General features: G+C 44.8%; 2 protein-coding genes across 5 annotated transcripts in view; one reads left to right on the top strand and one right to left on the bottom strand.

The window, feature by feature from the left end:
- NLN (neurolysin) overlaps positions 1 to 21,525 on the bottom strand; it is a 151,599-nt gene extending 130,074 nt beyond the window's left edge. Inside the window, exons 1-2 of the mRNA XM_056541460.1 lie at positions 21,506 to 21,525; positions 7,325 to 7,400 (exon numbers count right to left, since the gene is read on the bottom strand). The gene's annotated coding sequence lies outside the window, so the exon portion shown is untranslated. The remainder of the gene's footprint in view (positions 1 to 7,324; positions 7,401 to 21,505) is intronic.
- The window catches only part of SGTB (small glutamine rich tetratricopeptide repeat co-chaperone beta), a 68,743-nt gene extending 43,205 nt beyond the window's left edge, over positions 1 to 25,538 (top strand). For all 4 annotated transcript variants that reach the window (XM_056541539.1, XM_056541540.1, XM_056541538.1 and 1 more), the window contains exons 7-12: positions 6,274 to 6,412; positions 7,486 to 7,542; positions 10,005 to 10,042; positions 20,099 to 20,182; positions 21,907 to 22,028; positions 22,155 to 25,538. In XM_056541539.1, the coding sequence (XP_056397514.1) occupies positions 6,274 to 6,412; positions 7,486 to 7,542; positions 10,005 to 10,042; positions 20,099 to 20,182; positions 21,907 to 22,018 (430 nt within the window). In that variant the 3' untranslated portion in view covers positions 22,019 to 22,028; positions 22,155 to 25,538. The remainder of the gene's footprint in view (positions 1 to 6,273; positions 6,413 to 7,485; positions 7,543 to 10,004; positions 10,043 to 20,098; positions 20,183 to 21,906; positions 22,029 to 22,154) is intronic.
- The last annotated feature ends 257 nt before the right edge of the window (positions 25,539 to 25,795 follow it).

The following is a 25,795-nucleotide window of genomic DNA, read 5'->3' as shown; positions in this document are numbered from 1 at the left end:
GTACAAAGAAACCAAGGAAGGGGATGTAGACCTCACAGGACCTCAAAGTCTTTGACACAGACAACGACATCCTGGACTGTGGGTTTCAAATTGAGACTGGGAGGTCTATAAGATGGATAAGAACATTTGTAAGAGTTTAGAAGTGGAGTATCACATTCCATGCAGGAGAGATGTCTCCTCTTGGATCACAAAAACTGCATCAAAAATTGCAGTAGAATTTTTCAAAAAAACTGTGTGTGAGAAACCTCCGGCCTTCTATTTTTCTTCTAGTCAGATTACCCCTATTGGATTGAAATAACTTTTTTGTAGATGGTTGTGCCCATCGCGTACGAGGTGTCGCTACAGCCTAAATGCCGGAACAGAGCCTCAGAGAGGAGGGGATCTCTGGCAGCATACACATCATAGGCAAAGAGCTGATGTGACCTGCGTGGGTACCAGAGGAAGCTGGACGCCAAGAGGGGGAGACAGAGCTGAACTCTTACAGCACCCGGAATTAAACAACTACAATAGAGGTAAAAAAATCTTGGAGAAAGAGCCCCTAACATACAGGAAAGGGGCAGAAACCACCTGTCCTACTCCCCCCAGGAGGGCAGAAAAAAACACTCTGTGTGGTGTGGTTTATTTGATTAAAGGATAGGGGATAAGATGTCTGATCGCGGGGGCCCTCTGCTGGGACCCCCCGCGATCTCCCTGCAGCACCCGCATTCTATGCGGAGCTGCGTCTCTAGTTTCGGAAACCTCCGGTACTGGAGATGTAACGTAAAGCCACGCCCCCTCCATTCATGTCTATGGGAGGGGGCGTGATTGCTGCCACGCCCCCTCCCATAGACATAAATGGAGGGGGCGTGGCATGAAGTTATGTCCCCAGTCCCGGAAACCCGGAGGTTTCCGAAACTAGAGACACAGCCCCGTATAGAATGCAGGTGCTGCAGGGAGATCACGGGGGGTCCCAGCAGTGGGAACCTGGCGATCGGACATCTTATCCTCTATCCTTTGCATAGGGGATAAGATGTTTTTGCCCGGAATACCCCTTTAATTGACTGAATTATTTCTACTATACAAAATTCCATCTGTCCTACCAGCTACACAGGGGCTGAATACCCCACTTGTGCTGCTGACAGAATGTAAGGAAATGTACAATTATGTGTTAAATAGTAAAACACTGGGCAAAATTACTACTGATATTGGTGGATAGTAAACTTGACTTTAGTGACCAGTAGCAGGCAGTGGATGCCAAGGTTAATAATATCATGGGATGCGTCTAAAAAAGGCATAGATGCTTATGATAAAACATAGTATTGCCTCTGTACAAATCACTTGTTAGACCACACATTAAAGGGGTACGCAGCTGAAAAACATTTTTCTTTAAATCAACTAGTGCCAGAAAGTTAAACAGATTTGTAAATTACTTCTATTTAAAAATCTTAATCCTTCAAGTACTTATCAGCTTCTATATGCTCCACAGGAAGTTCTTTTCTTTTTTAATTTCCTTTCTGGCTGACCACAGTGCTCTCTGCTGACACCTCTGTCCATTTTAGGAACTGTTCAGAGTAGGAGAAAAATCCCCATAGCAAACCTATTCTGCTTTGGACAGTTCCTGACATGGACAGAGGTGTCAGACGAGAGCACTGTGGTCAGACAGAAAGGAAATTCAAAAAGAAAAAAAACTTCCTCTGGAGCATACAGCATCTGATAAGTATTGGAAGGATTAAGATTTTTAAATAGAAGTAATTTACAAATCTGTTTAACTTTCTGGCACCAGTTGATTTAAAAAAAAATAGTTTTTCAGTGGAGTGTCCCTTTAAATCTTGTGTGCAGTTTTGAGTCCCTGTATATAAGAAGGACTTGGTTGAACTGGACAGGGTGCAGAGGATGGTGACCAAGGTAATTATGGGTTATTTAGTTTGAAATCTGTTAATGGTGATCTGATCATAAAGTGTAGGAATGGACCTACATATTTTTTACCTACCTAGGCTTCACCATCTTCACAGACAAAAAGATTCTTTACACACTACTGTTACAAGTTGGGAAAGATAGATTATTTTCCCTTATCAACTACAGTGGGGATCAAAATCTTGGGCACCCCAGGTAAAAATTTGTACTAATGTGCATAAAGAAGACAAGGAAAGATGGAAAAATCTCCAAAAGGCATCAAATTACAGATTAGACATTCTTAGAATATGTCAACAAAAGTTAGATTTTATTTCCATCATTTACACTTTCAAAATAACAGAAAACCAAAAAATGGCATCTGCAAAAGTTTGGGCACCCTGCAGAGTTAATATCTTGTACTGCCCCCTTTGGCAAGTATCACAGCTTGTAAATACTTTTTGTAGCCAGCCAAGAGTCTTTCAATTCTTGTTTGAGGTATCTTTGCCCATTCTTCCTTACAAAAGTCTTCCAGTTCTTTGAGATTTCTGGGCTGTTTGTCACGCACTTCTCTTTTAAGGTCTATCCATAGATTTTCAATTATGCTGAGGTCAGGAGATTGTGACGGCCATGGCAAAACCTTCAGTTTACGCCTCTTGATGTAATCCCCCGTGGATTTCGAGGTGTGTTTAGGATCATTATCCATTTGTAGAAGCCATCCTCTCTTTAACTTCAGCTTTTTCACAGATGGCATCAAGTTAGCATCCAAAATTTGATGAAATGTTATTGAATCCATTTTTCCTTCTACTCGTGAGATGTTCCCTGTGCCACTGGCTGCAATACAACCCCAAAGCATGATTGATTCACCCCCATGCTTAACAGTTGGACAGAGGTTCTTTTCATTAAATTCTGTTCCCCTTCTTCTCCAAACGTACCTTTGCTCATTCTGGCCAAAAAGTTAAATTTTAACCTCATCAGTCCACAGAACTTGTTTCCAAAATGCATCAGGCTTGTCTATATGTTCATTTGCAAAGTTCAAACACTGATTTTTGTGGTGAGGACTTGGAAGAGGTTTTTCCATGAAGACCATATTTGTACAAGTATCTCTTTATAGTGGAATAGTGTACCACAACTCCAGTGTCTGCCAGATCTTTCTGAAGGGATTGTGCAGTCAAACTTGGGTTTTGAATTGTTTTTCTCACAATCCTGCGAGCTGTTCTGTCTGATATTTTTCTTGGTCTTCCAGATCTTGCTTTAACTTCTACTGTTCCTGATGACTGCCATTTCTTAATTACATTCCGAACAGAGGATATTGACATCTGAAAACGTTTTGCTATCTTCTTATAGCCTTCTCCAGCTTTGTGAGCATCAACTATTTTCAGTTTCAGATTTCTAGACAACTGCTTAGAAGAACCCATGGTGCTGATTGTTGGGGCAAGGTCAGATGAGTCTGGGCATTTAAAACCTTTGAGATTGACATCACCTGGTCTTCCCATATGATGATTTAGAACAATCCATGACACTGGCAGGTCTCAGCTTTGCAAAGGGGGCAGTGCATGCTATAAATTATGCAGGGTGCCCAAACTTTTGCAGACGCCATTTTTTTGTTTTCTGTTATTTTGAAAGTGTAAATGATGGAAATAAAATCAAACTTTTGTTGACATATTGTAAGAATGTCTAATCTGTAATTTGATGCCTTTTGGAGATGTTTCCATCTTTCCTTGGCTTCTTTATGCACATTAATACAAATTTTTACCTGATCCCCACTGTTACTGTTACTATATAACCCTAAGGGTTGTTTAGCTCCCTGGATCAGAATATCCAGTGTAAGACAGATGACACGTGAGTAAATTTTCCATTCAACACAGTGGATTGGATTCAAAACCTGGGGATTCACAAACCACCAGTTTATTGTAAAAACAAAAATCCAACAACGACATAAAGAATGCAGTTTGTGACAGTTCTGGTCAAAGCTTGATCTACATTTGGCTGTAGCAAAAAAAAAAAAAAAAAAAAAACGCTGTGTGAGAAGCCTCCCTTATTCTATTTTTCTTCTATTCAGATTCCCCTTATTTGTGATAGAGATCTGGCAGACAGGTTATCAGATTGAATTGACTTTACTGAGGTTTGCTGACTGTCTGTGTGGGCCAGACACATCCCCTCTCTCTATCGCCTCTTACCACGATCCAGCTGTGATTTTAAGAACCAGATTGGGGAAATTTGTGTGTGTGTGTATATACATATATATATATATATATATAAATGCAAATCAAAAAATGTTGCAGTATCTTGTAACACCTTTTTTATTGGACTTACAGAATTTTGCAGAGACGAGCTTTCGGGATTCCACCCATTATCAAGTCCAAAGCAAATCTAAGCTCACAAGCAGAAGACACAGGTTACATCTCACAAATATGCAGGGGTTAAGACAATAGATGTGGAGAATTCACACTAAGATGGGTCATAAATTGTCCTTCTATAGGAACATAGACTAAATTGATAAAGATGAGAAAAAGGGAGAAGGAGAGAGAAGGGGAAAGACTGGTAATTATGCAGGACAAAGTGAGATGCATAAGAGAATCCAGTATAGCACAGTATAGACCGATCCAGCTATCTACATGAATCCAGTTTCCATCCTTCACACACAAAGAAAGACATCATATACAGCCAAGCTACCAGGTACCATCGCATCTGCTCCAACCCTGATGACAGAGACATGTATCTACAAACACTGTCTGAGAAATTCAAACAAACCAAGGATAATCAATAGGAAAATACACTCTGCCCTTCAAACACCACAGAACACCGATTACAATACAGAGAGATACAACTATCACCACATGTACCACTGGTAGCCACATACAATCCGGCCCTTGAAGAATTACGCAAAATTATCAAGGACCAGTGCAGCCAATATTGGCGGAAGATGAGATGCTAAAAGAAATCTTCCCTGAACCTCCCGTCTTGGCCTTCAGACAACCACACAATGTAAAACAAAAGCTGGTCAACCGAAAATTGCCTACAGAAATAACAGGCACAGACAATGGGACCAAACCCTGCACCAAACCTCGCTGTAAACTCTGTCAACATATCTGCACCAAGATGGAAGCCACCCACAACAACAAGACATATAACATTAGGGGATTATACTCCTGCACATCCCCAAATGGGGTCTACATGATACAATGCACCAAGTGTGACATGGGATGCAACATTGGTGAAACCGGTCGGAAACTCAACGAAAGGATGAATCTACACAGACATTCCATCAACCCAGAAAAGGACTACTGCACCCCAGTTGGACACCATTTTACCCAATCAGGGCACTCCATACATGACATTACAATCAAGATACTGAGAGGGAATTTCAAAAACACACAAGAGAGAAAGACATTTGAAGCTAAAATGATACTGTTTTTTGATTCCAAAAACAGGGGACTCAATGTGGATTTGAGCTTTTTATCTCATTATCTAAATTTCTTATAACCTGTGCTATACTGGATTCTCTTTTACCTCTCACTTTGTCCTGCTTAATTACCAGTCTCTCCCTTTCTCCCTCTCTCTCCCTTTTTCTCATCCTTATCTATTTAGTCTATGTTCCTATAGTAGGACAATTTATGGCCCATCTTAGTGTGAATTCTCCATCCACATCTATTGTCTTAAAGGGGTACTCCAGCGCTAAGACATCTTATCCCCTATCCAAAGGATAGGGGATTAGATGCCTGATCGCGGGGGTCCCGTCACTATGGACCCCTGTGATCTTGCACACAGCACCCCGTTCCAATCAGTCCCCCGAGCATGTTCGCTCCGGGTCTGATTACTGGCGATCACGGGGCCGGAGCATTGTCATGTCACGGCCCCGTCCCCGTGTGATGTCATGCTCCGCCCCCTCATGCAATGCATAGGCTTGCATTGAGGTAGCGGAGCGTGACGTCACACGGGGGGGGGGGGGGGCGTGACATCACAATGCCTGGCCCCGTGATCGCCAGTAATCATACCCGGAGTGAACATGCTCCGGGGGCTGATTGGAACGGGGTGCTGCGTTCAAGATCACAGGGGTCCCCAGCGGCAGGACCCCCGCGATCAGGCATCTAATCCCTATCCTTTGGATAGGGGATAAGATGTCTTAGCGCTGGAGTACCCCTTTAACCCCTGCATATTTGTGAGATGTAACCTGTGTATTCTGCTTGTGAGCTTAGATTTGCTTTGGACTTGATAAAGGGAGGAATCCCGAAAACTTGTCTCTACAAAATTCTGTAAGTCCAATAAAAAAGGTATTACAAGATACTGCAACGTTTTTTGATTTGCATCTGCATCACTGGACTAATATGGCTAATTAAATTTACTATATATATATGTGTATATATATAAATCTATGTTCTACTGATGTCTTTTTCCCCATAGTCGAGCTCTGGCAGCAATGAATAGGTATAAAGAGGCTATCAGCAGCTACCAGAAGGCCTTGGATCTCGATCCTGAAAATGAGTCCTACAAGTCCTATTTGAAGATAGCAGAGCAAAAAGTCAGACAAGTACCCAGTCCCGTAAGTCAGTCTGGTACATCATTCTCCATCATTTTACTTTTTACTTCTTTAAAACATTTCTCTTCATTTTACATTTACTTCAAATTTTCAAAGAAAGCTGGCGACTCACCAAATCTTCTCAAAATCTTCTTTTATTTGCGCACAATACTCACATAGAGATGACTGTTAGGGGGAGGCACAGTCATCTGTATGTGATGTATTGTGCACAAATAAAAGAAGATTTTGAGAAGATTTGGTGAGTCGCCAGCTCTCTTTGTTTCTTTGAAAATTGTTTGCAACTCGTCTACCACGCTAGAGCACCACCATACCTCACAGTGTGAATAGTACTCCTACTCCTGCAACCAGCCATTCACTTATCACAGAGCAAGCAGTGCCGGTCCCATTTTGCTATCCTATATTACATTTACTTTTGCTTAAATCAAAAAGTTAGACTTAATTTGTTTTATGGATTCTGGATTGGATTGAGCGCCCATACATTTGCTGGGCTATACACTATCTGGGATACTTTCCTTTGATACCTTTAGTAAGGTAAAAATGCTGCATTACGTCAAATCCAGACTGCAGTACTGTAACTCATTTAAGGGTTCTTTTTACGGCTGCAAGACCTGGATCCTAGCATGGTCCAAGAGAACTGATCTTAGATCAGACATAGAGCCATCTATGTTTAGTTTACTGGAACCTCATGCAGTCTGGGTATTGAGGCTGTAATGCTGACCCTAAATTAGGACCTCTTTACAGTAGTCTGAAAGCATCTTGAAAGGGGAAATCAGAACTCATAATTTTTCTACAACAAGCATTTTGGTTTGTGAAATATTTCATGAACTTTTGAATCCAGTGACATTTTTTGTTAAAATTACATTGTAGTTAATGAAGCACTCCCATTTTTATTTTTACCATATCATGCACACTCACCATCACTAGTCCTATAGCATCTGTTTCATTCCAGGTTGTTACTGTAACAGGGTCTTGTGATCACCAGCCAGACCTACTGAAAAGAACAGTGTTTCTTGTGTCAGAGTAAGTTGTGTTTGACTATTTTGACAGTCATTAATGAATGTGTTTTGTATTTGCAGACTAGTGCAGGATTTGATATGGCCAGTCTGATGAATAACCCAGCATTTGTAAGCATGGTGAGACACTCCTTTACTTAAGTCTATATTCTGACCCAATGTAACATAATTACAACAAGTACACTATTAAAGGGGTGCTCTGGGAAAGTTAATAAAAATAAAAATGCCCCAAAGCCACCATAATACCTGTTCTGTGTCCCCCGTAGTTATCCTTGTGATTTTTGCCAGCTACTGTGGCCCCTGTTGTCTCCTGAATATTCTTTTTCCTTGCTTGCAGCCCAGACTACAACTCCTAGCAGTCAGTGCATCTCTGTGTAATGGCTGCCAATTGCTTACTATCTGTGGGCATGCTGTGTTGTTGTAAACACAGTCAGCAGCACACTTTACATGTCTTTTCTTTCAAACTATTCCCCCCACCCCCGCAATAAATCATGCAATGCTCTGAATTGCAGAAGTCAGTGATTAGATCTACAGCAGGCATAGAGCAATGTTATGTACTGAGGAAACACTGGGCTGTTTATCTCCAGGCAAGATCCTCACACAGGGAGGGGAGGTGTGGCCGTGAAGCCAGACCGCTAAACAAGACCGAAATCACGTGGTGTTTGTCTTTCAGGAGGGTGGTGGCTACTCTTAGTGAGGGCTTTCCACAAAGACAAGGTGGATCTGATAATGACATCTTTCTCTCACTCTCTGCATGCAAGTGACAGCTGAAAGAGGGAAACTGCTCTATATAGCTAATGAATGATATTTACACAAATAGGATGGGCTATAGTTTTATTTCCCTCGAGTACACCTATAATGGATTTTAATTTAATAGAGGTTAGTGCCTTATTAGGGACAGTCATCTATTAGCCTGAGTGGCTCTAAAAAGGTATTCACCATGGACTACACTTTACTTCAGTGCATCACAGGGATAGCCCATTACAATCAGTGAGCAGTGTGCAATACTTCATTTCCCCAGCAGAGGAATTAAACACTCTAAGGTTCCACAGACTACAGACTAGTAGTAAGAAAAAATGCTATCAGGCACTGCTATAATACCGCCAGCCAGCAATATGGTCTCCATCACACAGATCAAACTGAAAGGGATGCACTCAAGGGTACAAACCATGTAAAATTTCACGTCCAATAGTGAGGTAAAGGAGTCGCACTCACTCGAGTCTCCTGAAATCCCAGTGTACGGCCCAAGGCCTGATTATTAAAATCCTATATGTGTATTATAACTGTGTGTGATGTATTATCCAAGACATGGGTAAGAGGTCATTCAGACGGTGTATCCTTTTGTGTATTGCATTTTATTGGGGGTCTGGCTGTTTGTTTACATCTCCTTTGAAGTCAAAGGCTCTTTTGAAGCAGCAGGAAGTCATGCACTCTGGTCCCATCATATAATCAAACAGATAAGAGGTCGGGAACAGAGATGCCCCCCTGGTGGGATCAGAGGGGAGGGGGGAAAGGAGTCTCCCTCCTAAGAAAGCAGATATGATATTTAAAACAATGCTAGACTCAAAGTTGGGTGTTCAAGGCTGTGCCAAAGGCTGACAAGAGCTGGACTCTTACTGACAAGGAGGGCTATACCATCATGCTGTAATAACTTCATTTTTTGTTTTCTGAACTTGCCTTGCTAAACTCTTTTATATATTTTTGTAACTGTATGTCATTTGTTTCTGTATTTTTATGCATAGCACTGTGATACCTTTTATCAGATTAAATGTTTAATTAATCAGCTCTGGTCTTTGATCTCTAAATATAGGAGCTTACCTTTCTGAAGGCAGCTCGGGTGGAAACACGTTTATCTAAGGGTTAATTTGGTGACTTGCTGGGACTAGTAGTGGATACCCAGAGGTCTGGCGGCTTTAACCCTTGCACCATCACACTCTCTCTAGCGTCTTGGCTGGACCGATAGGGTGTGATTGTGACACCCAGTGAAACTTTTATTTTAAGAAATGGAGCATCACAGAAACAACAGGTTCCGTAGCGGGGAGCGAGAGCAGCGTCACCTTCAGTGGTGTCTCCGCACGTCTAAGAGCATCTGCTTTCGCTCCCTGCTATGATGCTGCATTTCTTTCAATAAAAGTTTCACTGGGATTTAAAGAGATTCGGGTGAGTGCAACTTCTTTACCTCACTATTGGATGTGAAATTCCGCAGACTACTACTTTTTTTGTGTCCCCCCCCTATTTCCTCATAGATTGTGTACTCCTGTGGGGTCTACCTACTCTTGTTATTGAGTTTGATAGCCTGTGGCTATCAACATTTTAACAGCTCAAAAAAGTCTATTTAAAAGCCAAAGAGGCTGAAATTTTAAGACTTTTTTTTTGTTTTTGAGACTTTTTTTAGGTGTATTTTCAGACATTTTGGGGCTTCAACCAAAACCCATACAAATATTGTTTTCATTTTGGATGTAATATGGGTTGTACTATTGGATAAAACATGCATTAAATATGTCACTGAAAGTGGATTGTGTGAACATGGTATAAACATATTAATGACTATGGCTTTAACAAACTTTTCTTATAACTCCTAGGCAGCCGGCTTAATGCAAGATCCACAAGTTCAACAGCTGTGAGTTGGTACCCATAACTTGATATTATCTTTGACACTCTTAATAGCAGCTCTGTCTGATATTACAGCTCAATATGTGGTTGCAATACCCAGCACAGCTACTAATAAAATTAGACTGCCTAGTAAAGTAAAGGAGACATGGCGTCACTGTCATAGTCCCTTCAAACCTGGTTGGTGGAGGTGCCAAGAGATGTATCCCAACCATTGTGATATTTCTGGCTCATATTAAACACTGCTCAAAACAATAAAGGGAACACTAAGATAACACATCCTAGATCTGAATGAATGAACTAATCATATGAAATACTTTCGTCTTTACATAGTTGAATGTGCTGACAACAAAATCACACATTATCAATGAAAATCAAATTTGTCAACCTATGGAGATCTGGATATGGAGTCACACTCAAAATCAAAGTGGAAACCCACACTACAGGCTGATCCAACTTTGATGTAATGTCCTTAAAACAAGTCAAAATGAGGCTCAGTAGTGTGTGTGGCCTCCACGTGCCTGTATGACCTCCCCACAACGCCTGGGCATGCTCCTGATGAGGTAGCATATGGTCTCCAGAGGGATGTCCTCCCAGACCTGGACTAAAGCATCCGCCAACTCCAGGACACTCTGTGGTGCAACGTGGCTGTTACGCCGAGCGCTCCGGGTCCCCGCTCCTCCCCGGAGCGCTCGCTTCACTCTCCCCGCGGCAGCGCTCCGGTCACGTCCTCTGACCCGGGGCGCTGCGATTCCGCTGCCAGCCGGGATGCGATTCGCGATGCGGGTAGCGCCCGCTCGCGATGCGCACCCCGGCTCCCCTACCTGACTCGCTCTCCGTCTGTTCTGTCCCGGCGCGCGCGGCCCCGCTCCCTAGGGCGCGCGCGCGCCGGGTCTCTGCGATTTAAAGGGCCACTGCGCCGCTGATTGGCGCAGTGGTCCCAATTAGTGTGTTCACCTGTGCACTTCCCTATATCACCTCACTTCCCCTGCACTCCCTTGCCGGATCTTGTTGCCTTAGTGCCAGTGAAAGCGTTCCTTGTGTGTTCCTTGCCTGTGTTTCCAGACCTTCTGCCGTTGCCCCTGACTACGATCCTTGCTGCCTGCCCCGACCTTCTGCTACGTCCGACCTTGCTTTTGCCTACTCCCTTGTACCGCGCCTATCTTCAGCAGCCAGAGAGGTGAGCCGTTGCTAGTGGATACGACCTGGTCACTACCGCCGCAGCAAGACCATCCCGCTTTGCGGCGGGCTCTGGTGAAAACCAGTAGTGGCTTAGAACCGGTCCACTAGCACGGTCCACGCCAATCCCTCTCTGGCACAGAGGATCCACTACCTGCCAGCCGGCATCGTGACAGTAGATCCGGCCATGGATCCCGCTGAAGTTCCTCTGCCAGTTGTCGCTGACCTCACCACGGTGGTCGCCCAGCAGTCACAACAGATAGCGCAACAAGGCCAACAGCTGTCTCAACTGACCGTTATGCTACAACAGTTACTACCACAGCTTCAGCAGTCATCTCCTCCGCCAGCTCCTGCACCTCCTCCGCAGCGAGTGGCCGCTCCTGGGATACGCTTATCCTTGCCGGATAAATTTGATGGGGACTCTAAGTTTTGCCGTGGCTTTCTTTCCCAATGTTCCCTGCATCTGGAGATGATGTCGGACCTGTTTCCCGCTGAAAGGTCTAAGGTGGCTTTCGTAGTCAGCCTTCTGTCCGGAAAAGCCCTGTCATGGGCCACACCGCTCTGGGACCGCAATGACCCCGTCACTGCCTCTGTACACTCCTTCTTCTCGGAAATCCGAAGTGTCTTTGAGGAACCTGCCCGAGCCTCTTCTGCTGAGACTGCCCTGTTGAACCTGGTCCAGGGTAATTCTTCCGTTGGCGAGTATGCCGTACAATTCCGTACTCTTGCTTCAGAATTGTCCTGGAATAATGAGGCCCTCTGCGCGACCTTCAAAAAAGGCCTATCCAGCAACATTAAAGATGTTCTGGCCGCACGAGAAATTCCTGCTAATCTACATGAACTTATTCACCTAGCCACTCGCATTGACATGCGTTTTTCCGAAAGGCGTCAGGAACTCCGCCAAGATATGGACTCTGTTCGCACGAGGCGTTTCTTCTCCTCGGCTCCTCTCTCCTCTGGTCCCCTGCAATCTGTTCCTGTGCCTCCCGCCGTGGAGGCTATGCAGGTCGACCGGTCTCGCCTGACACCTCAAGAGAGGACACGACGCCGTATGGAGAACCTCTGCCTGTACTGTGCTAGTACCGAACACTTCCTGAGAGATTGTCCTATCCGTCCTCCTCGCCTGGAAAGACGTACGCTGACTCCGCACAATGGTGAGACAGTCCTTGATGTCTACTCTGCTTCTCCACGTCTTACTGTGCCTGTGCGGATGTCTGCCTCTGCCTTCTCCTTCTCTACAGTGGCCTTCTTGGACTCAGGATCTGCAGGAAATTTTATTTTGGCCTCTCTCGTCAACAGGTTCAACATCCCGGTGACCAGTCTCGCCAGACCCCTCTACATCAATTGTGTAAATAATGAAAGATTGGACTGTACCATACGTTTCCGCACGGAGCCCCTTCTTATGAGCATCGGATCTCATCATGAGAGGATTGAACTTTTGGTCCTCCCCAATTGCACCTCGGAAATTCTCCTTGGACTTCCCTGGCTTCAACTTCATTCCCCTACCCTGGATTGGTCCACTGGGGAGATCAAGAGTTGGGGGTCCTCTTGTTCCAAGAACTGTCTAAAACCGGTTCCCAGTAACCCTTGCCGTAACTCTGTGGTTCCTCCAGTAACCGGTCTCCCTAAGGCCTATATGGACTTCGCGGATGTTTTCTGCAAAAAACAAGCTGAGACTCTACCTCCTCACAGGCCTTATGATTGCCCTATCGACCTCCTCCCGGGCACTACTCCACCCCGGGGCAGAATTTATCCTCTCTCTGCCCCAGAGACTCTTGCCATGTCCGAATACGTCCAGGAGAATCTAAAAAAGGGCTTTATCCGTAAATCCTCCTCTCCTGCCGGAGCCGGATTTTTCTTTGTGTCCAAAAAAGATGGCTCCCTACGTCCTTGCATTGACTACCGCGGTCTTAATAAAATCACGGTTAAGAACCGCTACCCCTTACCCCTCATCTCTGAACTCTTTGATCGCCTCCAAGGTGCCCACATCTTCACTAAATTGGACTTAAGAGGCGCCTATAACCTCATCCGCATCAGAGAGGGGGACGAGTGGAAAACGGCATTTAACACCAGAGATGGACACTTTGAGTATCTGGTCATGCCCTTTGGACTGTGCAACGCCCCTGCCGTCTTCCAAGACTTTGTCAATGAAATTTTTCGTGATTTGTTATACTCCTGTGTTGTTGTATATCTGGACGATATCCTAATTTTTTCTGCCAATCTAGAAGAACACCGCCAGCATGTCCGTATGGTTCTTCAGAGACTTCGTGACAACCAACTCTATGCCAAAATTGAGAAATGTCTGTTTGAATGCCAATCTCTTCCTTTTCTAGGATATTTGGTCTCTGGCCAGGGACTACAGATGGATCCAGACAAACTCTCTGCCGTCTTAGATTGGCCACGCCCCTCCGGACTCCGTGCTATCCAACGCTTTTTGGGGTTCGCCAATTATTACAGGCAATTTATTCCACATTTTTCTACCATTGTGGCTCCTATCGTGGCTTTAACCAAAAAAAATGCTGATCCCAAGTCCTGGCCTCCTCAAGCAGAAGACGCCTTTAAACGACTCAAGTCTGCCTTTTCTTCGGCTCCCGTCCTCTCCAGACCTGACCCTTCCAAACCCTTCCTATTGGAGGTTGATGCCTCCTCAGTGGGAGCTGGAGCTGTTCTTCTACAAAAAAATTCTTCCGGGCATGCTGTCACTTGTGGTTTTTTCTCTAGGACCTTCTCTCCAGCGGAGAGGAACTACTCCATCGGGGATCGAGAGCTTCTAGCCATCAAATTAGCACTTGAGGAATGGAGGCATCTGCTGGAGGGATCAAGTTCTCCTGTTATTATCTACACCGACCACAAGAACCTCTCCTACCTCCAGTCTGCCCAACGGCTGAATCCTCGCCAGGCCCGGTGGTCTCTGTTCTTTGCCCGATTTAATTTTGAGATTCACTTTCGTCCTGCCGATAAGAACATTAGGGCCGATGCTCTCTCTCGTTCCTCGGATGCCTCAGAAGTTGAACTCTCTCCGCAACACATCATTCCACCTGACTGCCTGATCTCCACTTCTCCTGCCTCCATCAGGCAGACTCCTCCAGGAAAGACCTTTGTTTCTCCTCGCCAACGCCTCGGAATCCTCAAATGGGGTCACTCCTCCCATCTCGCAGGTCATGCGGGTATCAAGAAATCTGTGCAACTCATCTCCCGCTTCTATTGGTGGCCGACTCTGGAGACGGATGTTGTGGACTTTGTGCGAGCCTGCACTATCTGTGCCCGGGATAAGACTCCTCGCCAGAAGCCCGCTGGTTTTCTTCATCCTCTGCCTGTCCCCGAACAGCCTTGGTCTCTGATTGGTATGGATTTTATTACTGATTTACCCCCTTCCCGTGGCAACACTGTTATTTGGGTGGTCGTTGATCGATTCTCCAAAATGGCACATTTCATCCCTCTTCCTGGTCTTCCTTCTGCGCCTCAGTTGGCTAAACAATTTTTTGTACACATTTTTCGTCTTCACGGGTTGCCTACGCAGATTGTCTCGGATAGAGGCGTCCAATTCGTGTCTAAATTCTGGAGGGCTCTCTGTAAACAACTCAAGATTAAATTAAATTTTTCTTCTGCATATCATCCCCAGTCCAATGGACAAGTAGAAAGGATTAACCAGATCTTGGGTGATTATTTGCGACATTTTGTTTCCTCCCGCCAGGATGACTGGGCAGATCTCCTCCCATGGGCCGAATTCTCGTATAACTTCAGGGTCTCTGAGTCTTCCTCCAAATCCCCATTTTTCGTGGTGTACGGCCGTCACCCTCTTCCCCCCCTCCCTACTCCCTTGCCCTCTGGTCTGCCCGCTGTGGATGAAATTTCTCGTGACCTTTCCATCATATGGAGAGAGACCCAAAATTCTCTCTTACAGGCTTCATCACGCATGAAGAAGTTCGCGGATAAGAAAAGAAGAGCTCCCCCCGTTTTTTCCCCTGGAGACAAGGTATGGCTCTCCGCTAAATATGTCCGCTTCCGTGTCCCTAGCTACAAGTTGGGACCACGCTATCTTGGTCCTTTCAAAATTTTGTGTCAAATTAATCCTGTCTCTTATAAACTTCTTCTTCCTCCCTCTCTTCGTATCCCTAATGCCTTTCACGTCTCTCTTCTCAAACCACTCATCCTCAACCGTTTTTCTCCCAAATCTGTTCCTCCCACTCCTGTTTCTGGCTCCTCGGACATCTTCTCGGTCAAAGAAATTTTAGCTGCCAAAAAGGTCAGAGGGAAAAATTTTTTTTTAGTGGACTGGGAGGGTTGTGGTCCTGAAGAGAGATCCTGGGAACCTGAGGACAACATCCTAGACAAAAGTCTGCTCCTCAGGTTCTCAGGCTCCAAGAAGAGGGGGAGACCCAAGGGGGGGGGTACTGTTACGCCGAGCGCTCCGGGTCCCCGCTCCTCCCCGGAGCGCTCGCTTCACTCTCCCCGCGGCAGCGCTCCGGTCACGTCCTCTGACCCGGGGCGCTGCGATTCCGCTGCCAGCCGGGATGCGATTCGCGATGCGGGTAGCGCCCGCTCGCGATGCGCACCCCGGCTCCCCTACCTGACTCGCTCTCCGTCTGTTCTGTCCCGGCGCGCGCGGCCCCGCTCCCTAGGGCGCGCGCGCGCCGGGTCTCTGCGATTTAAAGGGCCACTGCGCCGCTGATTGGCGCAGTGGTCCCAATTAGTGTGTTCACCTGTGCACTTCCCTATATCACCTCACTTCCCCTGCACTCCCTTGCCGGATCTTGTTGCCTTAGTGCCAGTGAAAGCGTTCCTTGTGTGTTCCTTGCCTGTGTTTCCAGACCTTCTGCCGTTGCCCCTGACTACGATCCTTGCTGCCTGCCCCGACCTTCTGCTACGTCCGACCTTGCTTTTGCCTACTCCCTTGTACCGCGCCTATCTTCAGCAGCCAGAGAGGTGAGCCGTTGCTAGTGGATACGACCTGGTCACTACCGCCGCAGCAAGACCATCCCGCTTTGCGGCGGGCTCTGGTGAAAACCAGTAGTGGCTTAGAACCGGTCCACTAGCACGGTCCACGCCAATCCCTCTCTGGCACAGAGGATCCACTACCTGCCAGCCGGCATCGTGACAGTGGCGTTGGTGGATGGAGCGAGACATGATGTCCCAGATGTGCTCAATCGGATTCAGGTCTGTGGAATGGGCAGGCCAGTCCATAGCATCAATGCCTTCCTCTTGCCGGGACTGCTGACATACTCCAGCCACATGAGGTCTAGCATTGTCTTGCATTAGGATGAACCCAGGACCAACCGCACCAGCATATGGTCTCACAAGGAGTCTGAGGATCTCATCTCGGTATCTAATGGCAGTCAGGCTACCTCTGGCAAGCACATGGAGGGCTGTGTGGCCCCCCAAAGAAATGCCACCCCACACCATTACTGACCCAGCGCCAAACCGGTCATGCTGGAGGATGTTGCAGGCAGCAGAACGTTCTCCACGGCGTCCCTAGACTCTGTCACGTCTGTCTCACATATGCTCAGTGTGACCCTGCTTTTATCTGTGAAGAGCACAGGGCACCAGTAAAGAATTTGCCAATCTTGGTGTTCTCTGGCAAATGCCAAACGTCCTGCATGGTGTTGGATTGTAAGCACAACCCCCACCTGTGGACGTCGGGCCCTCATACCACCCTCATGGAGTCTGTTTCTGACCATTTGAGCGGACACATGCACATTTGGGGCCTGCTAAAGGTCATTTTGCAGGGCTCTGGCAGTGCTCCTGTGTGCACAAAGGCAGAGGTAGTGGTCCTGCTGCTGGGTTGTTGCCCTCCTACATGTCTCCTGATGTACTGGCCTGTCTCATGGTATCGCCTCCATGCTCTGGACACTACCCTGACAGACACAGCAAACCTTCTTGCCACAGCTCGCATTGATGTGCCATCCTGGATTAGCTGCACTACCTGAGCCACTTGTGTGGGTTGCAGACTCAGTCTCATGCTACCACTAGAGTGAAAGCACCACCATCATTCAAAAGTGACCAAAACATCAGCCAGGAAGCATAGGAACTGAGAAGTGGTCTGTGGTCACCACCTGCAGAACCACTTCTTTATTGGGGGTTTCTTGCTAATTGCCTATAATTTCCACCTGTTGTCTGTTCCATTTGCACAACAGCATGTGAAATTGATTGTCAATCAGTGTTGCTTCCTGAGTGGACAGTGTGATTTCACAGAAGTGTGATTGACTTGGAGTTACATTGTGTTGTTTAAGTTTTCCATTTATTTTTTTGAGCATTGTAGTTAGGCAATCAGTCTAAAGAGGTACTGTGGTGGAAAACATTTTTTTAATCAACTGGTGCCAGAAAATTAAACCGATTTGTATATTACTTTTATTAAAAAATCGTAATCCTTCCAGTACTTATCAGCTGCTGTATAATACAGAGGAAGTTCATTTCTTTTTTTTTATTTCTTTTTTGTCCGTCCACAGTGCTCTCTGCTGACACCTCTATCGATGTCAGTAACTATCTAGATACAACAAAAAAGAAAAAACATATAGATCAGCTCACCACTTCTTCTAGCTTCCAGCGGACACCAGCACAACCTTCCTCCTGGGTGCAAGTGGACCGACTCTGGATCCGTGTCTCCAGGTGGATCAATCAGCATGGAAAGAAAAAGAATATCCAGCTCCCAGTAGGATAAAATCCAAGTTTTATTAAATCATTTAAAATCCATATGAAACAAACCAAAATAGGAGTAAAATCTAGCAAATAAAACGCACCAACGCGTTTCGACTTCACAAGTCTAAGTCATGGCCATGACTAAGACTTGTGAACAAGTCGAAACCCGTTGGTGCGTTTTATTCGTTTGATTTTACTCCTTCTATTTTTGTTCGTTTCATATGGATTTTAAAGGATTTAATAAATCTTGGATTTTATCCTACTGGGAGCGGATATCCTTCTTCTTTCCATGCTGAGTAACTGTCTAGAGCAGAAACTATTTCCCTTATCAAAACTCTTCTGCTCTAGACAGTTCCTGACATGAACTGAGGTGTCAGCAGAGAGCACTGTGGATCGATAGAAAAAAAAATTCAAAAAGAAAAGAATTTCCTCTGTATTTTACAGCAGCTGATAAGTACTGGAAGGATTAAGAGTTTTTAATAGAAGTAATTTACAAATCTGTTTAAAGGAGTAGTCCAGTGGTGAAAAACTTATCCCCTATCCTAAGGAGGGGGGGGGGCCCTGCGATCTCTCTGTACGGGGGCCAGGCTCTCCGGCCAGATAGCGGGTGTCGACCACCGCACGAAGCAGTGGCCAACACGCCCCCTCAGTACATCGCTATGACAGAGCTGGAGGTCACCGAAGGCAGTTGTATAGAGTTGTATTGAGGGGGCGCATCTGCCGCCGCTTCGTGCGGTGGTCGACACGCCCCCTTCCCGCGGGCTGTTGGGGCCCTGTACAGGAGATCGCGGGGGGCCCCAGCGGTCGGACCCCCCGCGATCTGCAACTTATCCCCTATCCTTAGGATAGGGGAGAAGTTGTTCACCACTGGACTATTCCTTTAACTTTCTGGCACCAGTTGATTTAAAAAAAAAAATACATTTCCACCCGAGTACCCCTTTGTGTATCAACCCTTTGAACACGCTTTACACCAATACTTCACACATACATCATATACATACATACATGACATACATCAGCCAGACTGACAAGGCCACATAGCATCCAGGTCAACGGCCGTGAAGGTTATTGTGTGCATGGTGGTCTAATGCAGTGAGTGGGATTAATGTTGGTCAAATGAAGGATTAAAGTCTATATGTGGTCTAGGGCATTAAAAAAAAGGGTTAATATCAGTCAGTATACCTGGAGGCTTAGGGCAGTCATTCAATAGGAATTTTCATTCTTTATTTCCAGAGGGCAAAAATCTATGCTGGTCATGTGATGGACAAACATTTGCATGACTTGTTAGGGTCTGTTCACAATGAGGAAATTCAGCAAGAAAATGTTATCTGGATTTGGCACTTATTGTTTTCCCATTTCATAAGCAATGTCCTTTGAAAGGCGTCTTTGGTGGATACTGCAACATTGAACATGTTTAATCTTCCACTGGAATCTGGAGTCTGTCCAATTCTTCATCTGAAGTTCTGGTGCACCAGTTCCGAACTGTGAACAGAGCAGCAGAATCTCTGTAGTGTGAACAGTGCTTTACGGTATAGACAGAACTGTGTAACAAGCTAAACACCTGGATGCCCATCACATGACGAACAGATTATTTTTCCGGAACAATTAATTTCTAATGAATGATTTCAAGCAGAGATATTGAAAACCATAAGTAACAGAAACTTTATATAAAAATCGTATAACTTTTTATTATATAAAAAATAACCTTGACTTTCTGAAATAGGAATGCCCCATTAAAGCCACTACTTTCTTTTGCTTTCCCTGGTCCTCTGTCTACCTAAAATCATCACTTTTGTTTTTATTACTTGGGCTCTTACTATTAGAAATTCCTTTATATCATTTATTAGGCATTAGTAGCCCATACTGAAGACGCAATTTGTACCTTTAGCGAATACAACACAGAAACATCTCTTTAGTTTTCTCCAATTAAAACTTTTCGAATCAGAGATTTAGCCTTCATGCGCAGACATTTGTGTTTGTGTGTGCGTGCATAGGCAATATGTATTGCATATCTATAGTGTACTATGAGTAAATGTTCTGAAACACTCCGTATGCACATTACATTTTTGCATCTGTATTACGGCTGTAGGTGCCTGTCTGTGGGTCTGATGACCAAAACGGACAGCTGTCAATGAGGTCATCAGATCTGTAGTCAGGCAAGGACTTGTAGCTGTAATATATCATTGTTAGGGGACCCTTTTATGTGTTTCTTTGAGGATTCTCAGTACTGTATTTGTTCACTACTTTGCAGCATGTCTGGTATGATGGCTAATGCTGGTGGAGGCCCGGCTGCAGGTGTTGGGGGTCTAACAGATCTCTCCAGTCTCATACAAGCGTAAGTAGCAAATTTATTCATTAACCAATACAAAGAATGCCTTGTTAATACATTCATACCTGTAAAGGGAACAAAATAGTTGGTTGCAGGAATAATCATACAAAAAATGTAGTATTGTTTCTTGCTCTAAATCTTTTTCAAGTCACATACCTCTTAAGAAATAGCTTGTTAGTTTGGAAGACTGGTTGGCAACTTTCCTAGCCAAATCAAAGCATTGGACCCTTGACGGTTGTTATAGACATATTTTGGAATTTATTCACTTTAAACTATTTTGCCCATTATGTATAGTTATGTTTGTTATTCATTTACTTGCTGTATGTCTCTGCCGTGGATTGTCCACCTTTTGAGCTTTATATGGTCCCATTACGTTGCATTATAGATAATGGTTGTCTCAAGCCTATTCCGTCATCCTTTGCAGCTCGAGACAACAGCTGATCACAGGGGACTTGGCTGCTTCTTCTCGTCTTCCCAGACAAGCCAGCTCCCGATGATGTGTGCGGTCCATCTGTACATCTCAACGTGATCTTGGCTGTCTGCAGAATGCGAGGACTTAGCGCACGTGGGGACTTACAGATTGACTGCACACGTCATCAAGGGGCTGGCTTGTCAGGGAAGACAAAAAGCAGCCAAGCCCCCTGTGATCAGTTGTTGTCTTGAGCGGCAAATGATTGTGAAATAGGCTTGAAACAACGTCATCTATACCACTATGGAATTCTGAACCTGGGGGACCAAAGGAACATAAAAAAAGTGGGCAGAGGCAGAGTCATAAAGTAAATGGATAACTAACATAACTATACATAATGAGCAGAATAGTTTAAAGTCAATAAATCATGGAATATCACTTTACATTGCATAATTTTTGGGGCTCTGTAGAAAGACCAATATCAAAAATAATCTTTCTTAAAGTAGGGGCTATATTGCAGAATTTGCATTGGCCCAGGAGCCTCAAGCTCCCTCTGAGTGGAGCTGTATAGATAGATAGTGTCAGAGACTTCCAGTCTAAGGGTGCGTTCACATGTGCATATTTTCTGCTGCAGATTTGCTTCAGCAGATTTTGTTGCCAATTGAAGTCAATGAGCAGCAAAATCTGCAGCAAAAATATGCACGTGATCATACCAAAAGAAGATATTGTGCCCTATAGAGCGCCATGGCCTATTAGATTTAAAGGGGAATTCCGATCTTAGACAATCATAGCTTAGATGGAAATACCTGCCATAATGCAAAGACCAGAGGTGGCCAAAAGGAGCCCAGTGGACCATTCTATGTGGTCTTTGTAGCTACCAATAATTATTGTGTGTGTGTTATAGAAATTATGTAGAAAACCTTGCTCAGCTGTTTTCATAATCCCGGCCACCTCTTCCTGCCGTATCTAGATGAGATGGGGTGAAATCTTCATCTATCAGAAATTGATGTCAGCCTGTGGATAAGTGATGAATGTCTAAGATAAGAAAACCCATATTAATAACAATGCAACATGCCAGTTGTTTTTTCCCCTTTTAAGAATTTCTTTGGATATTTCTCCAAATGTCATCTTGCTCGTCCTGTATCGAATATACAGCAGAGATTAAATAAACAATTGATACATTATAGCTCAATATTCACACATCAAGGGAGTAAGGTTCTGCAGCATCTGCGAATTCACTATGCATTACACATATACACAAGTACTGCATAATCTTCCAATAATAACACATTTTTACTATTCATATATGTTTCTCTTGCAGAGGACAACAGTTTGCACAACAGATCCAGCAGCAAAATCCTGAGCTAATCCAACAATTACGAAATCAAGTGAGGAGCAGATCTTTTAGTGGAACCACCGAGGAACATTCATGACACACAGCAGGTATATATTTTGGTTTTACCATATACCATTAATGAAACCAACAAGAATAATATAAATATATAAAGTGAGTTCTTTTGCAGGGTGGCTTGTTTGTATGGTTTCCTTAATAATTTTTAACTTTTTCAGCCGGAAAGTCAAAGAAATGAAGGCTAACCACCCACTGCGCACATGTTAATGGCGGAGGCTGGAGTGTCTGGGCTCCCATTGTCACTCACATGTAACTACGGCAGAGCATGGATACATGCCACATGGTATTATGTGGTTCATGATGTCTAGGACAGAACTCAACCACACTCGCATTGTATCTTCAGTTTTATGTATCTTTTGCTAATGAAGGAGAAATGTACTATGCTACCGATTCTGGAAAAGCTTTAATGCGACCTAGAACTTATTAGTATGTGCAAGAATTGGTAATGATTATTAGCAATGCAGAAAGTCTTTATAGAAAACCCTTATGGTAATGGATTTGCCCATGTTTCATCAGGTCTTGGCACAGAATTCATTACATAATGGAGGGGTGTGCATCTTATCACTATAAGTTATATGTTTAATCCTAGAAGAGTTTACAACGTAACATTCTGTTAATATTTGTTGTATCCTGTAGGCAGATTGATCATATCATAGGATGTTTTGTGAAATGTTTAATTGCATCTACAGCAGCTTAGCTCTCTATGGCTATAATGTATTCATAATCTACACACATCAGCTGGACTATATCTTTTTACTGACCTTGGACTGATAAAGCCGGACTTAGATGGTACATATGTTTTACACATCGCTATTTACTAAATTTGTGGTACTGGATTTGGGCACAGATTATCTGGGGCTTTAGTCTCCTTCCATCTAGTAGGCCAGACCTACAGCCATCAGAAGCCTGTAGGCACAGTTCATCTGGTGCTTTAGACCCCGTCTATTAAATTGACCACACCTAAAGTTCTAAGGAGTTTGTAGGCACAATATCTGGTGCTTTACTCCCTTTCCCATCTAGTAGGCCACATCTTCAGTCTTCAGTATCCTGTAAGCACAGATTATGTGGTGCTTTAGCCTCCATCTATCTAGTAGGCGACACTTCCAGTCCTCAGGTCAAGAGTCTGTAGGCACAAATTCTCTGGTGCTTTAGTCTCCACCTGTTAGGCTGCACCTTCAGTCCTGTAGGCATGATTATATGGTATTTTCACTTTTACCCATCTGAAAGGCCATACTTTGGCTACTTTCACACTATGAGCATTCATCCATTATTAAACATACATTTTCTGTGTAAAAACTGATGTATAATAACGGATGAAATAACGTGTGCTAATGGATGAATAAATATTCTTCCGTTAAGACCCGTTATAACATCCCTCATGTATGGCTGTTTAACACCTCTGCCTACGGACTCCCACAGCCAGAACTACTACTACTCCCATCATGGAACAGACTTGTTTCCATCATGGGAGTAGTAATTCCCTGGCTGTGGGAGTCTGTAGACAGCTGGGGAGGCTACATTAGTGTTTGTACTACTACCCTCATCATGGAACAGAGTCTGTTCTATGATGGGGGGTGTAGTACAGGGGCTGAGGGATTCATCTCACCGGGTCTCACTTCTGAGACCCAATGCGATCAGAAGTTATTAAACAGGGTAGCGGGCGGCATGGTCCACAACTCTGTGATGTATCGTGTGTTAACTTTCATTTTTAAATCCCCCGCGGAGAGCCCTAAATGGCTGGCACCGAGGAGCCATTCAGGGCTCTCAGTGGGAGATTTAAAAATGAACATTGTGAGTGGCAGCGGGGGTCATATGTATATTAAAAGCGATGTGGGGGGCAAGATATATAGCGCTGCAGGGGGAAGACATATAGCCTATATATTTAGCCCCCCCAGCGCATTTAAAATATACCCCCTGCAGGGCATTTATATATACCCCGCCAGCGCATATATATAAATGCGCTGGGATCTCCCGCGATCTTCTGTACGGGGCAGCGGCTCTCCCCGTGCAGGAGGTGTGTCAGCCGCATGACGCCGCGACCGACATGCCCCCTCCATGTATCTCTATGGGAGAGGCGGAGATGCAGCATTCATGCATCCCCGCCTCTCCCATGGAGCTGAATGGAGGGGGCGTCTGTTGACCTTTTAGTGAGGTTGACGACACGAGCATTAGCCGTGCAGAGCCGCGGCAATGTCAGGTCCCCGTACAGGAGATCACTGGGGTCCCAGCAGTCGGAACCCCCACAATCAGACACTTGTCCCCTATCCTGCTGATAGGGGTTAAGTGTTTTATGGCTGCAGTTCTCCTTTAAGTAGGCCAGACCCATAGTGAGGGGGCATTACTAGGTCTCCAAAAGACCTGGGGGGTGACCACTGGGATCTCCCGCTATCTTCTGTACGGGGCAGCGGCTCTCCCTGTGCAGGAGGTGTGTCAGCCGCATGACGGCGCGACCGACAAGCCCCCTCCATGTATCTCTATGGGAGAGGCGGAGATACAGCGTTTGTGCATCCCCGCCTCTCCCATGGAGCTGAATGGAGGGGGTGGGGATTGGGTTAAGTGTTTTATGGCTGCAGTTCTCCTTTAAGTAGGCCAGAACCATAGTGAGGGGGCATTACTAGGTCTCCAAAAGACCTGGGCTAGAGCCCAAATCCCCAGCCACACCCAGCCTCCTTCTTCAATATACATGTGCAACCACACAGTGTAGGTAGGATAGTAGGTCCCTCATTGAGTAGGTGTATTCCCCACAGTAGGCAGGCAGGTCCCCCATTATGAAGGTATGCCCCACAGTAATCACAGAGTCGAAGAGCAGATAATCAGGGCCTCAGAGTTAAAAAAAAAAGGCCTCAGGTCACAGCCTAAACAAAATAAATTAAAAAACATACCAATGATCAGGTCCACCTTGGTATATCCTGGACCCAGAATTAAAACCTAATCTCTAATAAGTAGAAGTACAAATATAACAAAATCAGGATGATTCCTAAATTTGTTGGTGTTCAATAAACACTATTATACTCTGGTGACTTTGCACCTGGACTATATGACATGCTTTTACCCAGAGGGATTTAGGGGGTTATTATTTCTGAGGATTCAAAACCTAGTATCTCTGGTGCTGTATGGTGCTGAAGGTGTTACCGGTGCTATCAATGGTGCTCAAGGGTGGTAAAACTATAATCCTTTAGAGCCCATACACACTACAGAATTTCCACGACTCTGCCAAAAGAAGGAATTGCATTGCTGTCAATGAAGATGTCTGCGCAGTCATAGCGCCTGTTCGTTACGGCAGCGCCCGCTGCACACACTATATTCGCCTTGATTTTCTCCAGGCAGATATTCCGTAGTGTGCAAGGGGCCTTAGAAAACAAATGTAGACTAGAGGTGATCACTTAATATTCTTAAATGCAAAAGGAGAGAAAGGCTATTAAAGAGCTAAATGTAATTTTATAAAATTCAAAAATCCAAAATTCTGTGCTGATAATATAGGTTTATACACAACTCCCTTTAAAGGGGTACTCTGGTGGAAAACTTTTTTTTTTTTTTTAAATCAACTGGTGCCAGAAAGTTAAACAAATTTGCAAATGACTTCTATTAAAAATCTTAATCTTTCCAGTACTTATTAGCTGCTGAATATTACAGAGGAAATTCTTTTCTTTTCGGAACACAGAGCTCTCTGCTGACATCATGACCACAGTGCTCTCTGCTGACATCTCTGTCCATTTTGGGAACTGTCCAGAGTAGGAGAAAATCCCCATAGCAAACATATGCTGCTCTGGACAGTTCCTAAAATGGACAGAGATGTCAG

The sequence above is a fragment of the Hyla sarda genome, chromosome 1, assembly GCF_029499605.1.
Source record: "Hyla sarda isolate aHylSar1 chromosome 1, aHylSar1.hap1, whole genome shotgun sequence".
NCBI lineage: Eukaryota > Metazoa > Chordata > Amphibia > Anura > Hylidae > Hyla > Hyla sarda.
This window is presented reverse-complemented; position numbering and strand designations above follow the sequence as displayed.